Consider the following 15295-nt stretch of genomic DNA (forward strand, 5'->3'; position numbering starts at 1 on the left):
GGGGTGGAAAAAAAGCGCTGAAAGCTGAAGTCTTTCAACAGCTCAGAATTTCCAGGACACTGCAGAGTCACAAGTGCCAGCTGATTCTGGTCTTGTTCTATAATTTGCATTAACCAAGCTGGCCTCAATATGAGACCTCTTCATCTGTCTTAAATAGTACCCCAACTGGTAGCGCATGCAAGCAATTCACAGGAAGTTTTCAGCCCTAAGCCAAAGTATGAACAAAAAAAAACCCAAACAAAAAAACCTCTCACTTGGGAACAGCTTGCACATGTAACTACTGCATGTCTTGTTAGGATCACTCTGCTAAACAGAAACATCAATTGGAATTGGATAGCTTTGGCAATAAAATTACTATCTCAACTATTATGTTTGTGTGTGACACTTCTTGTGTTGTAAATACGAAAACCAATGGGATTCAAAAATTCTTTTGAAAACTAATGTACATTACACAAAGCCTGCTGCTGAGAGTCCCTTGCATGGTGCCTCCTTCGGAACCACGTCAGCCTTCTGCCTAGGGAACAGGTAAGCTCACTCAAAAGTGTTAGTAACTGCATTTGCTTTGCAAAACAGCTAGGGAATACTGCTAGACTATTTGAATCCAAGACATCTTTTAATTAAATGTATTTTTTTGTGCCAGCTGATGCAAGATTTAATTGAAGTCTTTATTAACTCACTCCAGAAGCATCAAATAGACAAGGCTTAATACGAATACGCTGAATAGTAATAGAAAGATAGAATGGTTGGGGCTGGAGGTGGCCTTAAAAGATCATCGTGTTCTGATATCCTTGCCACGGGCAAAGCAATAGTTATCCAACATGATTAATGACGCCTGTAAAGTCTCAAACCTCACAAAGGAATAGAACTCACAATTCACATTACATAGAAACACAAACAAAAAGGGTGCTATCCCTTCATGTAGCAACCAAAATCCATGCTACCTCCTTTGCCTTTAAAAAGTTCAAGGATCCAGAACGGTATAAAGATCTCCAGCCACAAAGGGTCTGATGGGTATTTGTTACTAGCTTTATTTCTATTTCGAGACAAGTTCTTAAATAAAGTTTGGGTTGCTGTTCCTAATAAGCAAGCCTTCAACCCTATAAGAAACACCCACAAGTTGTATCCATAAAAACTCAGAACTCCTCTGAGAATGATAAAAAAGCCCCTCCTTCCTTCCTACCCAGGCAGTAAGAGGCCATAATTCCCCTCCTGCACCCTCATCTATTCAGGAAATCATTAACTGCAAACCTGAGAGCCACAACAGCAGCATGTCAAGTCACCACAAAACCGTCAAACACTCCCCTGAACTGCAATGTACTTAGATATATTCCAGCAAATGCTTTAGAACAACAACTCCGATGCAGAAATAACAAGTCTGCTACTTCACTTAAATCAATCAAAAGCACATTTTAAATGTTTCCCATCACTAGGCAGCAAAATAAATCAAGTTCGTATTTTCAAAATTTCCCATGTAAAGCCATTAATGTGATGGCACTGTCAGAATTTCTTGGTTCCAATTAAACTTCTTGTCAGTGCGACAGTTTACATCGGCCTTCAACAGATTTAGCTGGAGCCAAACAAAGAGGACTGACTCTGTCTTGTGCAACTCAAGAGTTCTTCAGCCTCTTGCCCTGCATTTTAGTTCCAAAATGCCTTTCTTTTTGTTTTCATGGTAAATTAAGTTACAAAACCAAAGATGATTTTAGGAATAAATTTCACTATTACTTTACTTTTACCATCTTCCATTATCTCCATTTTCTCTCTCACCGTAGGTTCCAGGAAACTAAAAGTAATGTCCTGTCTGCTTTGTAGAACACTCCAGTGTTGAAGCATGTTAGCCAAGCCACAGAGTAACCCAGATCACTACATCAGAGGCCACATTTAGTCTTCAAGAGTTTTCTCTCCTCAGATTAACAGACATTACAGTCTACAGAAACATAGCTCGAAATCTCTTTTAAGTCAATGAAAACATACCAGAACTACCTGACTGCATATTTAATTCTGTAAACTTTTTCAGGACAAAGAACAGCAAGATATATTTAGGTGTCTGGCATAGAAAAAAAGGCTTCCACTAAACCAAAACAATTCTATTTATACAAGATACTAACAAAGTAACTGTCATTTTTCTAATTCCTAAACCTATCTAAGAAAATTAAGCCATTTATTCTTACCTGGAAATTTGGTGCCCAGCATAAAGCAGCAGTGCAGTCAAAAAGTACAGGTAAAGCTGAACTAGGTGTTGCCTTGGTAAAGTTAGGAGCACAACACTTAAGATGTAACCTGTAACAAAAAGCAGAGGTTGAAATTTAAAAACAAACAAACAGAACAACAACAAACACACTATCCAAACTCAAATTTCTTAATATGAATTAAAACACTGAAGTTATTCACATCTCTTTAACCATCTTTGTTTCCATTTGGTTTTAAAATTTATGTACCTCTATTTTCCGCTCACCTAAAACACATGTACACAAAAAACCTGGCGCTTCCTCCCCATGAACAGAAATAGCTCTACCAACTTCTGAAAGATTACATCTTGATTTCAAGAAGTGGACTTGTTCCACAGTATTTTAACCAGCCTTAATTAATATAGCCTAGGTAACAAAGGGAGATCAGGCCTGGGTCTCCCTCTTCCTCCAAGTGAGAGCAAGTTTTGATGTAGTTGGGAAAAAAGTCTATTCAAAAAACTCGGTCCAATCGATGGGAAAAAACCCTTTTCTTCAAGCAAAGGACACACAGACCACCTTTCCAAACTCCTTAGCATTACACATTTTAATTTTTCCACTATATCTTCATGGTTTAAAGACATTTTGCACGCCCATAATTTGAGACAGGGACACAAAGGCTGTTCTCCATGCTAGTAATACTAAAGCACATGCAAGCTATCAGAGTTGCACAAATCAAGGACAAGACTCATCATAGCCCAGGATTTCACAGAATCATAGAATGGCCTAGGCTGGAATGGACCTTAGAGATCATTTAATCCAACCTGCCTGCCATGGGCAGGGACGCCACCTCTCCGTTAGCTCAGGTAACACATGGGGACCGAACGGGAATCAAACTTGCGACCTTGGTGTTACCAGCACCACGCTCAACTGACTGAGCTTCCATCAGTAGTTCCTTCACTTCTTGTCAGCACTGCTACGGCTGTGGAAAAAGACCTGATGCAGATACAGCTTTACTCTTCAAGACCACAGCCTGGCTGCTTAACAGAACACTGATCCTTTTTTTCCATAGCTGGTCTCATTAGGATACTTAACTAAGGCAGTACTGGGAAGTCCCGGTCACAACTGGGGGCTGCATGTCCATCCTCTTCTCTTTCCCAGACAGTCTGCAGGTCAAAAACCCAGAGCATGATGCCTTTCCTAATTCTTATTTCTGAGCTCTCCCATCACAATGCAGTGCACTCACGTTCTTTCTGAAGGTCAGCTTCAGTGTCTGGCACTGAATTCCATTTAGGAAAAAAACCCAGGAACAGCTAACAACTTGCCCGCTGCTAAGAACAAACGCTATAGAAGAACTTCACTTACAGCTATACTAGTCACGTTAAATTTAAAGTTTCATCCATCTATTTGGCAACATCAGGCACAGCCTTTTAGCTGCCTTAATTTATACTTTGAGCTTTTTAAAATTAAAATAATGTAACTCTAGATTAAGCACTCATAAGAAGGATAAGTATAAAACAGCTTGAGAGCACAGTATGTTCCAATATTTGAAAAAGATACAATTTCAGAGTCAGTATTTACACAGAAGGTATTTCAAGGCTCCTTAGCATCTGCCACCTTCAATAAGCCATCTCTAAAATTCTACCAATAGCAAGGTCTTCAAGAAGGTTACTCACACATGGTCCTTGAAAAGGCCTCAGACCCACAGGATGCCACACAAAGATCAGTTCAGATAAACTGGATGATAGGAGTGATGCTAGACAGACAATGCCTATTTACTTACCTTTTTAAGAATATAAATATATAATTTATGTATTTAACACTAAAGATAACTTTTTCACTTCCATTAGACGTCACAAGTTGCACATCTGTCTGAGGACGTGCCTTTTCAAAAGCTGAAATAATTTCTTTGACTAAAACGAAGTATCATACAAGTCACCACCAACAGTTCCTATCCAGTATCCATCTGATCATTTACAAGACTTAGCAGAGGAATGGAACACCTTTCCCATGAGGACAGGCTGAGAGAGCTGGGGTTGTTCTGCCTGGAGAAGGCTCTGGGGAGACCTTAGAGTGGCCTTCCAGTACTTAAAGGGCACTTCTAAGAAAGACAGAGAGGGGCTTTCTAATAGGGCCTGAAGTGATATGACAAGGCGTTATGACAAGGTTTTAAACTAAGAGGGCACATTCAGACGATTGGAAAGGAAATTTTTATGACGAAGGTGATGAAACACTGCTGTACTTACTCCATCCCTGGAAACATTCCAGGTCAGGCTGAACAGGGCTGGGAGCAACCTGATCTAGTTGAAGATGCCCCTACTCATTGCAGGGGAGGTTGAACCAGATGACCTTTAAAGGTCCCAATTCACACCACTGTGTGAGTTTATTATTTTTATTTTGAGTTTTTTTAAAGAGGCCTAAAATCAGTACCACAACAGTTTCATTCTAGCAATTGTTTTATACTGAATAACATGCTTCTAACTAATACTACATAGCAGATGTCCTACATCATCCCCCTGCTCATTGCAGGGGAGGTTGAACCAGATGACCTTTAAAGGTCCCAATTCACACCACTGTGTGAGTTTATTATTTTTATTTTGAGTTTTTTTAAAGAGGCCTAAAATCAGTACCACAACAGTTTCATTCTAGCAATTGTTTTATACTGAATAACATGCTTCTAACTAATACTACATAGCAGATGTCCTACATCATCAGTTTTCTTAGCAAAAAAACCCTGTATTCTACAGAATTCATCTTCCCTGTTCATAAACTTCCTTCTACCAAACACACAAATGACAAGCCCCCTGTATTCTACGGAATTCATCTTCCCTGTTCATCAACTTCCTTCTACCAAACACACAAATGACAAGACCAGGAACCCCTCAGCAGAATCTCCATGAGCACATTTAACTAGTTTGCACCACACCACAGCACCATGAGCCAGCTCGAGCAGCTCTCTCGCCATCTGCAGACATTCTTGTCACACCTCATCTCTCCTGTACTCACCACCTTCCTTTGATTGCTTAGAGACAATTCTCTCCACAGAACAACCCACATGGCACAACCATGTATCATTCCAGCACTTGAGTCAAATCTCTCTAAACCCCTCCTTCCCACTGCAGCCTTTGACTCACCTTAAGGTGGAGAACTAAAAGGAGTTTATTATGCGGTCTTTTACTCCTCTATTACTCTATAAATAGTCTAAGCATACCTGTTTATTGTATCTGCATTTAAGCGCTGCCCTCTTTACCTTACTCTGTGACACGAAACTCTGCTCCTTGACCACATGATGATGTACTTGAGGTGTGCTAGGATAATTTCTGTGAAAGGAAGACATTTTAGAGGACAGTAACTACACTCCAGCATGTTATAGGAGTATTTGAGAAGTGACTGAAGTTCATTCTTCTCTACACGATCACAACCTTGACTAAAACACTGCAGGATACATTGAAGGAGTGAAATAAAATGTCCAAATACAAATCAAAAGATTAGTCTCTCATCTGTGCCTTTTAAACAGAGGCCTCCCAAACTGCACAGATGCTTATAATGCTGCACAGGGAAGAAGCACAAGACAGCCAAGATTACTGCAGAAGCAACAAACTCCACCGCTCCCGAATTTGGGCTGGAATTCAAACGTTCTCTTTGAAGCAGCCGTTTGCTCCGATTGTTAGATTTTGAAAAGGGGGCAAGGAACATTTAAAGTAGCTCCCTTTTATTTACAAGTCCCTCTTGTGATTTGGTAAGAGTGAGATTTCGAAACACTTCATACTGCAATATTTGCATTTTTTGCTGCAGAGGCCCTAATCCCAAAGCGGTATCAACCTCATTTTTATTGACAATGCTTCTGCCAAAAAAAAAATAAAATTCATTACCAAACCATCTCATTGCAGAAGAAAAGAACGACAAGCCCAAATTCAGATATACTAGCAGCAATATTCTATTCCCTTTCTTCTCACCCAGACAAATGATGTAATTAATGTATGGCATAAACAAAATTCTACTTCAAAACAAAGGACCAAGAAATTACATTTCTCACAGCAGCTTTCTCATCTAAATCATCACATTCTGTTTTCATTTGCACCTCTTCTGTCGGAAGAAAACACAATGTTGAAAACAGGTATCCCTTTAGAGAGATTCTCCATGCACAAGGATTTATGGTTTGATAAACAGTCACCGAGTAACCTTCAGACATGGGTTAACAGTAACTAACGCTCACTTCCATCCGAAGCTTTCTGAGCTCCAAATCAGCAATGAGTGCTCCTCTCCTTTGATTTAGGCCATGAATGCTATTGCCACTCTTGGGACTTGGGGTATTGTCCCTTTTGACTCACCAAGTAAATTTCCTTTTAGATGTGAGCAGCAGGCTCACTGAAGCCCAGTTCCTGCCCTGGTAAAGAAACCTTTCTAGTACACATTAAAAAAAAAGATAAAGAGAGAATAAGCTGTTTTCTGAAGGCAGTAGTGTCCTAGTGGTAGACCACCAAGAAACAGAAATTGCACCCTTGAGCTTCCAGATGCAAGCACCACTGCAGAAGACACGTTCTGCCTGCCTTACAAACACACAGCCCCCCATTCAGTACCTATTCAGGAGCACAAGGAAGCAGAGACCTTCTACTGCCCCTCATGCAAGATGGTGCAGATTTAGGCTCCACTGAAGAAAATAAACTATGAAAACAGTAATAAGCAGTAATAATAACATGTATTAACTAGCTCATGACCTCATTTACAACCTGTTGATTCAGCTAGATGAAAACCTCTCGCTGTGCAATGCTCATTGTTACAATAAGCAGCAGCTCACAGATTGCCTTTCAGCAACCGCTCTCTGTGCACACCAAGGTGTTTCCCAGTTTCTCACCCCATATCACCTCTTCGCCAGCTGAGGTGTCTGACTTTTACTGACATGCTGCACACAACAGGGACTTCTGGAGCATGATCAAAGTTGCAACTCATCCTCTTTATGAAACATTTTAGTGCTCATTTGCATGATTACAGATCCCTTGTGTCCACTTCACATTATTACTCAAAAGTTTCCTGCAGGTTTAGTCTAAAAATGAGAACTTTGTACACGAAAGAGTTCTTAACACTTTTTAATAAAACTGCACCATCTCTCGGAGTGCCAGAAAGTAACAGCATAATTGCTTAGATTCTACCATGAAACTAATTTGGAGGGCCATAACCTCCCACTCCCTCATATTCTATGAGGGTAAAGGGTCCATCTTACAACAGCTTGCAAAGCAATTTGTTTTGAGTACACAAGAACAGCATCAAAACTTCTGTCTCCCCTGACTCAATGCAGGGACCGTGCACTAATGAATTAGTCAATTCATTTCAGCCTAACCCTGGACTGTAGCCATTTCAGTTTATTCAGATAACTATCCAGCCACAACACAGAAGTACCAGGAACACTGGACAGACTTCTGCAAGACTCTACTTGATATGGTAGGAGTATTATAACAACTGGCACCTCTACTTTCTGTGTGTCTAACTCTCAGGGTCACGAGACTGATTACGCAATTTACACTCAGATTTAATACACTGTCTATATCTAAATCATCTATCTCAAGAGTGGATGATTTTTCAAATATACATTTGAGACTCATGGCAGTTAACACCATGATGCAGCAGTTACCATGAAGATTCTATGGTCTCTTTATTGGAGGCTAGCCCAAGCCCAGAAGAAACATTAACAGTCACTTAAAAATTAAGTCATGTAAAAAGGCAGACAAAAAGCTCTTGTACACCATTAATTCTTATTAAAACTTCCTGTGAAGGAAAACTTGGCCAAACGTCTTGTTCTTCAGAAGGACAGCTATGCTACCCTTCCAAGAGTGAGACTAGTATTCCTTCTGTTACAACGGGCAGCAAAACGCAGAACTTCTGCCACCACCCGGAATGATCTCTCCTGCATCAGAGGGGGCTCTAACACAGGGCTCATGCAAAATTCACTCCACTGAAATCAACCTAAAAGCCAAGCCATTCGGAGAGCACTTAGTGCCAAAATCTGTATCAGTCTCAGGCAGTCACCAGTACTCATCCCACACAGGGCAGCTTTCATCCAGCCTGCCTCACCGCTGCTAGCTGAATACCTGTTCAAGGCAGCATAACTTAAAGACGTACTGCATATTTGGGGAGTGATGTTTTTGCGTGGCAATGCCAAGCCACACTTCTTTCTCACCCTCCCACTCAGCCAGAGTTGCCCAAACAAATGTTTTTCACTCCAAGAAGTTCTGTACTTTGGACTAATGTGGCAAATGTTTTGCCCCTCAGAAAATGTTGAAAAATTAATTCTAATCTGAGAAAGCACACATTCAAAGATACTTGCACACAAGAAAATTACTATTTACCCAATCGTGGCACAGTGCAAGTATAAAAAGAGATCAGGAATCCTGTTATGGACATCTGCATAGTTTAGTGAAAATAACGCCAACAAAACAATTTACTCATTACTGGGTACTGCCAACAGTTTCAACAGCTGTTTCTTCAATTTTCAAACGCCTAACAGATTGGGCACTCTTAAGTATAAACAATTCAAGACCAGAGTTCCTTACAGAGATTTGCTGTGTTGTCTGAACCACTAAAATGGACTTTTGAGCCTTCTTTTGCCGTATAATTCAGAGGCTCTTTCTCCAATACAGCGTACCTAATGATCAGAATTCTCATACTAACTACAACTATAGAGAACTTGAAGAGTACTGGAAAAGAACACAGGAATGGAACCATAAACTATCATCAGTTGCAAGGTATCCTAAATTCCAAACACAAATTGCCATGCTGTCATTAGTCTGGTACTCAAACTCAACTGAACGTCAAAACTTTAAGCATCTCCTTTCAAGCAAGCTGCTCGTCTGGATTTTGGTTTTTTTTTATTAAAAAGTGATGTAGGTTGCCAAAAAGAAATACTGGTTTTATACAGAAAAGTTACCATATGCCAAGAAAGCTGCTGAGTAAGAATGTAACACTTGGGAAGCAGTATAGGAATCGGCAGTGCCCCGAGCTGGAAACAGAAGAAAGGTGTGCTGTATTCCCAGCACAGCATACACTCTTCTCTGTCTACCAACTGCATTTTATCCGAGAATACAAAGACAGAGCAAGTAACTTTTTAAGAAATGGACCAAATCCACGTCATAGAACTACATTTGGTTAAAAATAGCTTCATTTTCAAATAGCAGCTCTCAGGAAATAGTTCTGCTACCCATTTATCTATATGCTGGCAAGAGGGAGACAGAAGACATGGGACAGAAAACCCAGAGATGTTGAATCTGAGCAGGACCTCATCTCTGTATGCATTAACGGCATTTACACATTTAGTCACGTATTCTCACAATTTTGAGAAATTTGTTTCTGGAATGAATTAACTGCTTCTATCTTCTCACACTGAAGCTTCACATGGCACTTCCTACTGTGTCTGTATCAGAGTACTAGATTTTTCCTCTTAAGGATGAAAGGCATCACAAAAAAGCAATCCAAATAAAAGATCTTCCAATTAATGCACAAGAGCTCAAAGGAAATTGGGCAGACTAAAAGCTATCAGCAAAAACATGCCACAGCAGTTCCAAGGGTCGCTCTTCCCCGAAGCCCCCTTTCTGAAGGCAGCATTCATCACGAGTAGCTCATGTGTAGCAAGCGATGTGACCAAGCCGTTAAGGTATTAACGGCACAGGTCAAGAAACTGACTGCAAACAGAGTTGCGAAAGATGAAACAGCTTCCACCTATGTCACGTACTTAAACAGTCACCTTATGTTTTTTGCAGAGATTTTTTTTTTTTTGGTAATGACAAACAATATAGTTTAAGATAGAGAAGTGCTCTTACTTTTATTCTTAGGTAAGAAAATACTATGCATTTAGTGCCTCCAGAGTGACAGCGACTTAAATCCCAAGTCTGACTATGATTACAGGTTAGGCTCACGACTCTCCTCTTCCCATCTAGCTCAGAGTATTTACCCATTAGCACAAATAACATTGATTTGCCCTTCACAGGAGGAAATTACGTAGTTTCAACTGTTTCCATCTCCTTCATCAAAAGGACGAAAAGAGAACTGACTGTCTTTAGAGCAACTCTACAAGCACAGGACAAAACACTGAAGCCTGGCAGTAGCAGAGTGTGCCAGTTTACCTTACATAGAGGTTTGAGATAAAAGCCATTTTAGTTAGCACAGCTCCTTCCTGAAAGAGAGATTATTTTAAATTTGTATAAAATGATCTTAATGAAATTGGAATGAAACCACATTATACCTTTAACAGTATCGGACAAAAAGGCTGGTTTGCTTTGTAAGCTTCTTTCCCCCTAGACAAACCTAGGGAAATTTTCATAAGTGAAAAACAGTTTTAATGGTGACTCTAGGAGATAATTCACATATAGAAGAGTATTACGAAATAAAACGACATAACACAAACTTTATACATGAGAGATAAAGTGCACGTTTACAACTATTGCAGGCCATTCACAGGCCTTTTGCACCTGTCAAAACAGCAACCACAGTGCATTTGACAGATAAAGTTCATAAACAAAACTACTTTGCAATTCTTCCTATATGAAATTAATCTGTTTACATTCACTGATTCTAACCAGAAATTTATCTGTCCTGTTTGCATTGCTTTAGGCATATTTGGTTAAATTTCATGCAGCTGAACTTGAGGTTGAGTGGTTATCAAGGCTGATAACCTTATCACCACTAGAGCAGATAAGGGCTGTTTCACAAAAAGGTATGAAAGGGAAAAGCTGTATCAAAGGACAACTTGCATTCTATATTATATTCCCAGTACAGACAACTGGAATGTGATTCACTGTAATATACATCACTTTTTCAAAAGTAATTGTTTTTTCAAACTTTGAGTCAAATGGATGGAAGAAAACAAGTGTATTTAAACAGAAAAGATATTCCCAGTAACCCCGAGTTCTGTGCAAATTTCCAACTTTGGATCCTTAATTCCAGGAAAAGGTTCACAGCATCTATACTAGTAGAGTTTTCTGATTTTTATGGCACTCCAATCAAGTCATTCCTTCAGCATCTGCCCAACATAAACGCATGCAACTTCCTAAGATGCTAGAAGCACTTCTATGATGTGCTACCTTACACTGTCTATGTAAAAAATTCAGTGATTGTTTGTCATTGCAAAGCTGCCACAACATTTGCTGATATTGTGTTTCCTAACCATAAACATGAACAGAGGATTTTTTCCTAAATAAAACAGATTAGCATGTTGAAACACTTCCATGGTAAATTGTTATTTAAATTACACACTGGTAGTTAATCTCCCTTAACATATCTTCAGAGAAGCTTATTTCCTAAACTGGTGGAAAAGTACTTTGTTTTCCTTACAAATCCAATTTATATATTTTGATATGGTATTTTAATTAAGGTTATACTGTAAACTGATGCAATTAAATCTATATAAAATCTTGTGTAGGCATGCAAATTGATTTTGCCCAGCCTCACATGGACATAGCTTAAAACAAGCCAACAATGAAGGAATTGAAACAAATCAACTTTACTTGAAAAGCACTAGTAAAACTGTGTCACTGAAAATCTTTCAAAACAAGGAACTTGTCAGACAATTCAGAAGTCCTTCTTGATCAGCAGCTACCAGCTGGAGCAGTACAGACACTCAATATTGTAAAAGCAAAAAGCAAAAGAACTGCCGAATGTGCAACAGCATAAAAGCATCACTTTTATGAGGAGCACAAAGTCAGAATTCACCGGTTTAGAACTAAAATAGCATCCAAGTGAGAAATACTTTGGCAACAATACCTGCCCTCTTTGTTGCACTTTTTATTGGTATATTCCAATGTATTTAAGTGAGGACAGGGTTATCAGATGACTATAAAGAGGGGTCATGTCACAGCTGGGAGTTACCTACCAACATCTTGATAGCCTACTGCACAATTGTTAGTCCTGTATTAGAAACTGACCTGATAAATTAATTCCTAAGAGGTATGAATACAAGTGCAAGAAAAAGCCAGCTGTGGTTACACGTCACTACAGTCCTGTGTCACATTCACCACAAGTACTCTCTCCCATAAACATAGGAAAAGGGCAGAGAACTGTAACACCAGCTTTTTGTACTAGCAGTACAGCTGCTATCCCAGTATGAGTACAGTGGAGCCATAACAAAGCAAGCCACACACGTTTGTAATGCCCGTACACAGTTTCCAGACAAAAGACATTTAATAGATTAAAAAAGAAAACTCACATGTCAACATTTATGTGGCCAGGATTAAAAATGTGGGCATGCTAGTTCAAAAAACCACAGTCCTCTAACTACTTACTTAACTAAAGGGTGTTTCCTTCAGCTGACTGCAGTACCTACTTATCCTCCAAAACCATCTACAAGGAAGAAACTGCGGAGTGGGAAAATTACATGCGAGCAGTTTCTCTCCAAGCTTGGCAGCATTCAGGCAGATGCCATTGGCTACCAACCTCAAGGGCCTGGATCCAACCCCTAATTAACCCCATGTGCAGTCACTAGATGAATCACATCCCCACCTGGAGAGCAGGTCCCAGAACATCAATCCTTTCATCTCCTAAAAACAGACGTCCAGCATTCCAGAGCTAGACTTGCAGGCCAAGCTTCAAACCTCAGCAGCTCCCTGGGCTGTGTTAGTAATTTTGTCCATTTATCTGCAACACAAGGAGTTGTCACCTGCTCTAATCCATGCACAGCAGATATATGGTTTGCAAGGTCGTAAGCTGAAGAGCAGTATCCAAGCAGCAGCGGAAGGTAACATTCTGGTGCTGCAGTCACAGTTCAAATTGGGCAACCTTTTCTCTAGTTTTTTGTTTAATGCTGATGACGTAAGTTACAACAGCTCTTGTATGCAAAACACTTCACAGCAACTTTCTCATCAGTCAGACTCTGGCGAAAGTCACTGTGCTATTCTTTAAGGTGGTCATCACCAGCTATTTACATACCAAGACTAAGTAACAAAGTTCAGCAGAAATCCTAGACAGGATTTCTTCACTGCTAACATAACCAGACTCTTAAGCAGAAATGTAAAGAATATATCATAGTGTTATTAGTTGTAATCAATATATTATCATGGTATTACCAAATTCTTTAAATCCTTGTAGTAAGCAAAGTTGTATTTACTACAGTTTTCTCTTGAATACATGTACACTTACCCACATAATGCATATTAAGGGCCAAGTACTTGTACTGGAAGAGAGGGTTGTTGTGCAGGCTACTTCTTTGGATCTGCTGGAAGAACGAGCTGACATCCCATCTGTACAAGACATCCAACAACATGATGCTTGGGACCCTTAGGGCCACATTTAATACTGCCTCCAACTTCTCCTTTGCAGCCATTCTCTTCCCTTTCTGTGAACTGGCAGCAGACTGTAAATAGTACAAAACAGAGAAGAGTAATCAGATCAATCTCACTGTACAAACAGCTATTAGGCTTTGTGACCATATGAATGGGGCTTCCTGTGTGGCCACAAATGACTGAATGAATCAAGTGAGTTCAGTTCAAATCCAGGCTTCTATTTTTGCTACATAAAGGTTAATTATAAAGGTTAATTTTTCTGCAGTGATACTGTAAAATGGGGAGAGGGGGAGGCAGGTTGATGACATAAAAATGGTCCAAGGGTGTGCACTGAATAAACCTTCACTCTTATTTGCACTGATTTAGCATCTGAGACCCCAGCATACTACGTACTACAAAAACATTACCATGATAAGCTTTAGAGAGCAAATACCTGATAAGCTTTAGAAAGCAAACAAGAAAATTCAGAAACTACCTCCACTTAGCTTAATTATATTTTTGTGCCTCATAAATGAAATAACAACTAAAATAGTGCTTAAAACATTTTAGATTCACTTCCCTAGTGCCAATCAAAATCAGTAATTTTCCAACACCTAAGATTTAAAAACAAAACCTGTAGCATTCCTTAACATCTATGAATTTAAATATTTATGGAATTTGAGGGCTGCACAGTTTGAATATTAGGATCAATAATTCAACTGTTTTACTCATTTTAATCTAATTCATTACAAGGAATTGTATAAACAAAAGACCATATCCTCATTCCAGAGTACTAGAAGGTAATTTAATTTTGGAGCTTATGATTAAAGATAGATGATGTAAGACAATGAAGGCTGTTTGCCTTTTTTTTTTTTTAAACAGGAAAAAAGTGCTGGTCCACAACAGCATGTCAAAAGAGATCTAGTCACCAACAGGACCATTTTAAAGAGCAAAAGCATCCATTTCCACACCCTGTCAGAGCACTGCCTTCAGCTGAGACTGGCATTTACTCCTAAATAAAAGTCTGTTTTTACCACAGAAACAGCATCCACTCCAGGTTGTATGTGTGAGCCACCTATTACATACACTTAATATTATTAGAAAAGTGTAGTTGAAGTATTGAAGACAAAGGTAGGGATGATCCAACAAGCTTTTATCCCCAAGCAGCCATTCAAACAAGAAAAAAGTAACCTGCAGCACTATCAGTCCCCAGATGAGGTCAGATTTAAGAAAAGGGTCACAATTACTAAGGGGACAACTGGAAGAAACTGCATTCTGACCAAAAAAAAAGAAGAATATGCACTTGGAACTGCACTTATATATAAGGTTTTACACGACTTCATTTGTATTGCCTTTGTGTAAGTTTTAAATGTTTCTACAGTCGTATAAGTTTTATACTATCAAGTCAGCATGGAAGTACAGCATGAAATGAAACTGTGCTAATATATAGAAACAAAGTTATCCTTCTTGTACAGGAACACACACGCAAACCTCACGTAAAGCTCCATTTGCATTGCCGTAGCCAAGATGCTACCATAAACTGTTGACGTGCACACCTAAAGCCACACTAACACTTGTCAAGGCACGATGACATAAAATTAATCTAGCTCAGGAAGTCAGAACAGATCAAAACTGAGATTTGGCTCAGCAAACCACAGCTTACGGGGCTGCTGCTTGTCATCATGTAACTTTTCAAGTTATGTAAATGCAGGTACTTTTTACAGAGCTCTTGCAACACAGCTCTATAAAGCCCAAAGACTGCACACCCTTCCCCTCTCACAGGAAGCGCCTCCCCACTGCACTGCATTTCACAATGCTTCCCAAAATGAATTAAAAGGTCAGCCAGAAGACTACAAGTATTTCAAATGAACAACCAAAAGCATTGCC

At 39.5% G+C, this 15295-nt stretch overlaps 1 protein-coding gene across 1 annotated transcript in view; it reads right to left on the reverse strand.

Moving 5' to 3' along the window:
* The window catches only part of RNF145 (ring finger protein 145), a 36924-nt gene extending 23454 nt beyond the window's left edge, over positions 1-13470 (reverse strand). Inside the window, exons 1-2 of the mRNA XM_009866520.1 lie at positions 13287-13470; positions 2172-2280 (exon numbers count right to left, since the gene is read on the reverse strand). Coding sequence (XP_009864822.1) covers positions 2172-2280; positions 13287-13470 — 293 coding nt within the window. The remainder of the gene's footprint in view (positions 1-2171; positions 2281-13286) is intronic.
* Positions 13471-15295: the final 1825 nt, after the last annotated feature.

This window comes from Apaloderma vittatum, unplaced genomic scaffold (assembly GCF_000703405.1).
Source record: "Apaloderma vittatum isolate BGI_N311 unplaced genomic scaffold, ASM70340v1 scaffold1863, whole genome shotgun sequence".
NCBI lineage: Eukaryota > Metazoa > Chordata > Aves > Trogoniformes > Trogonidae > Apaloderma > Apaloderma vittatum.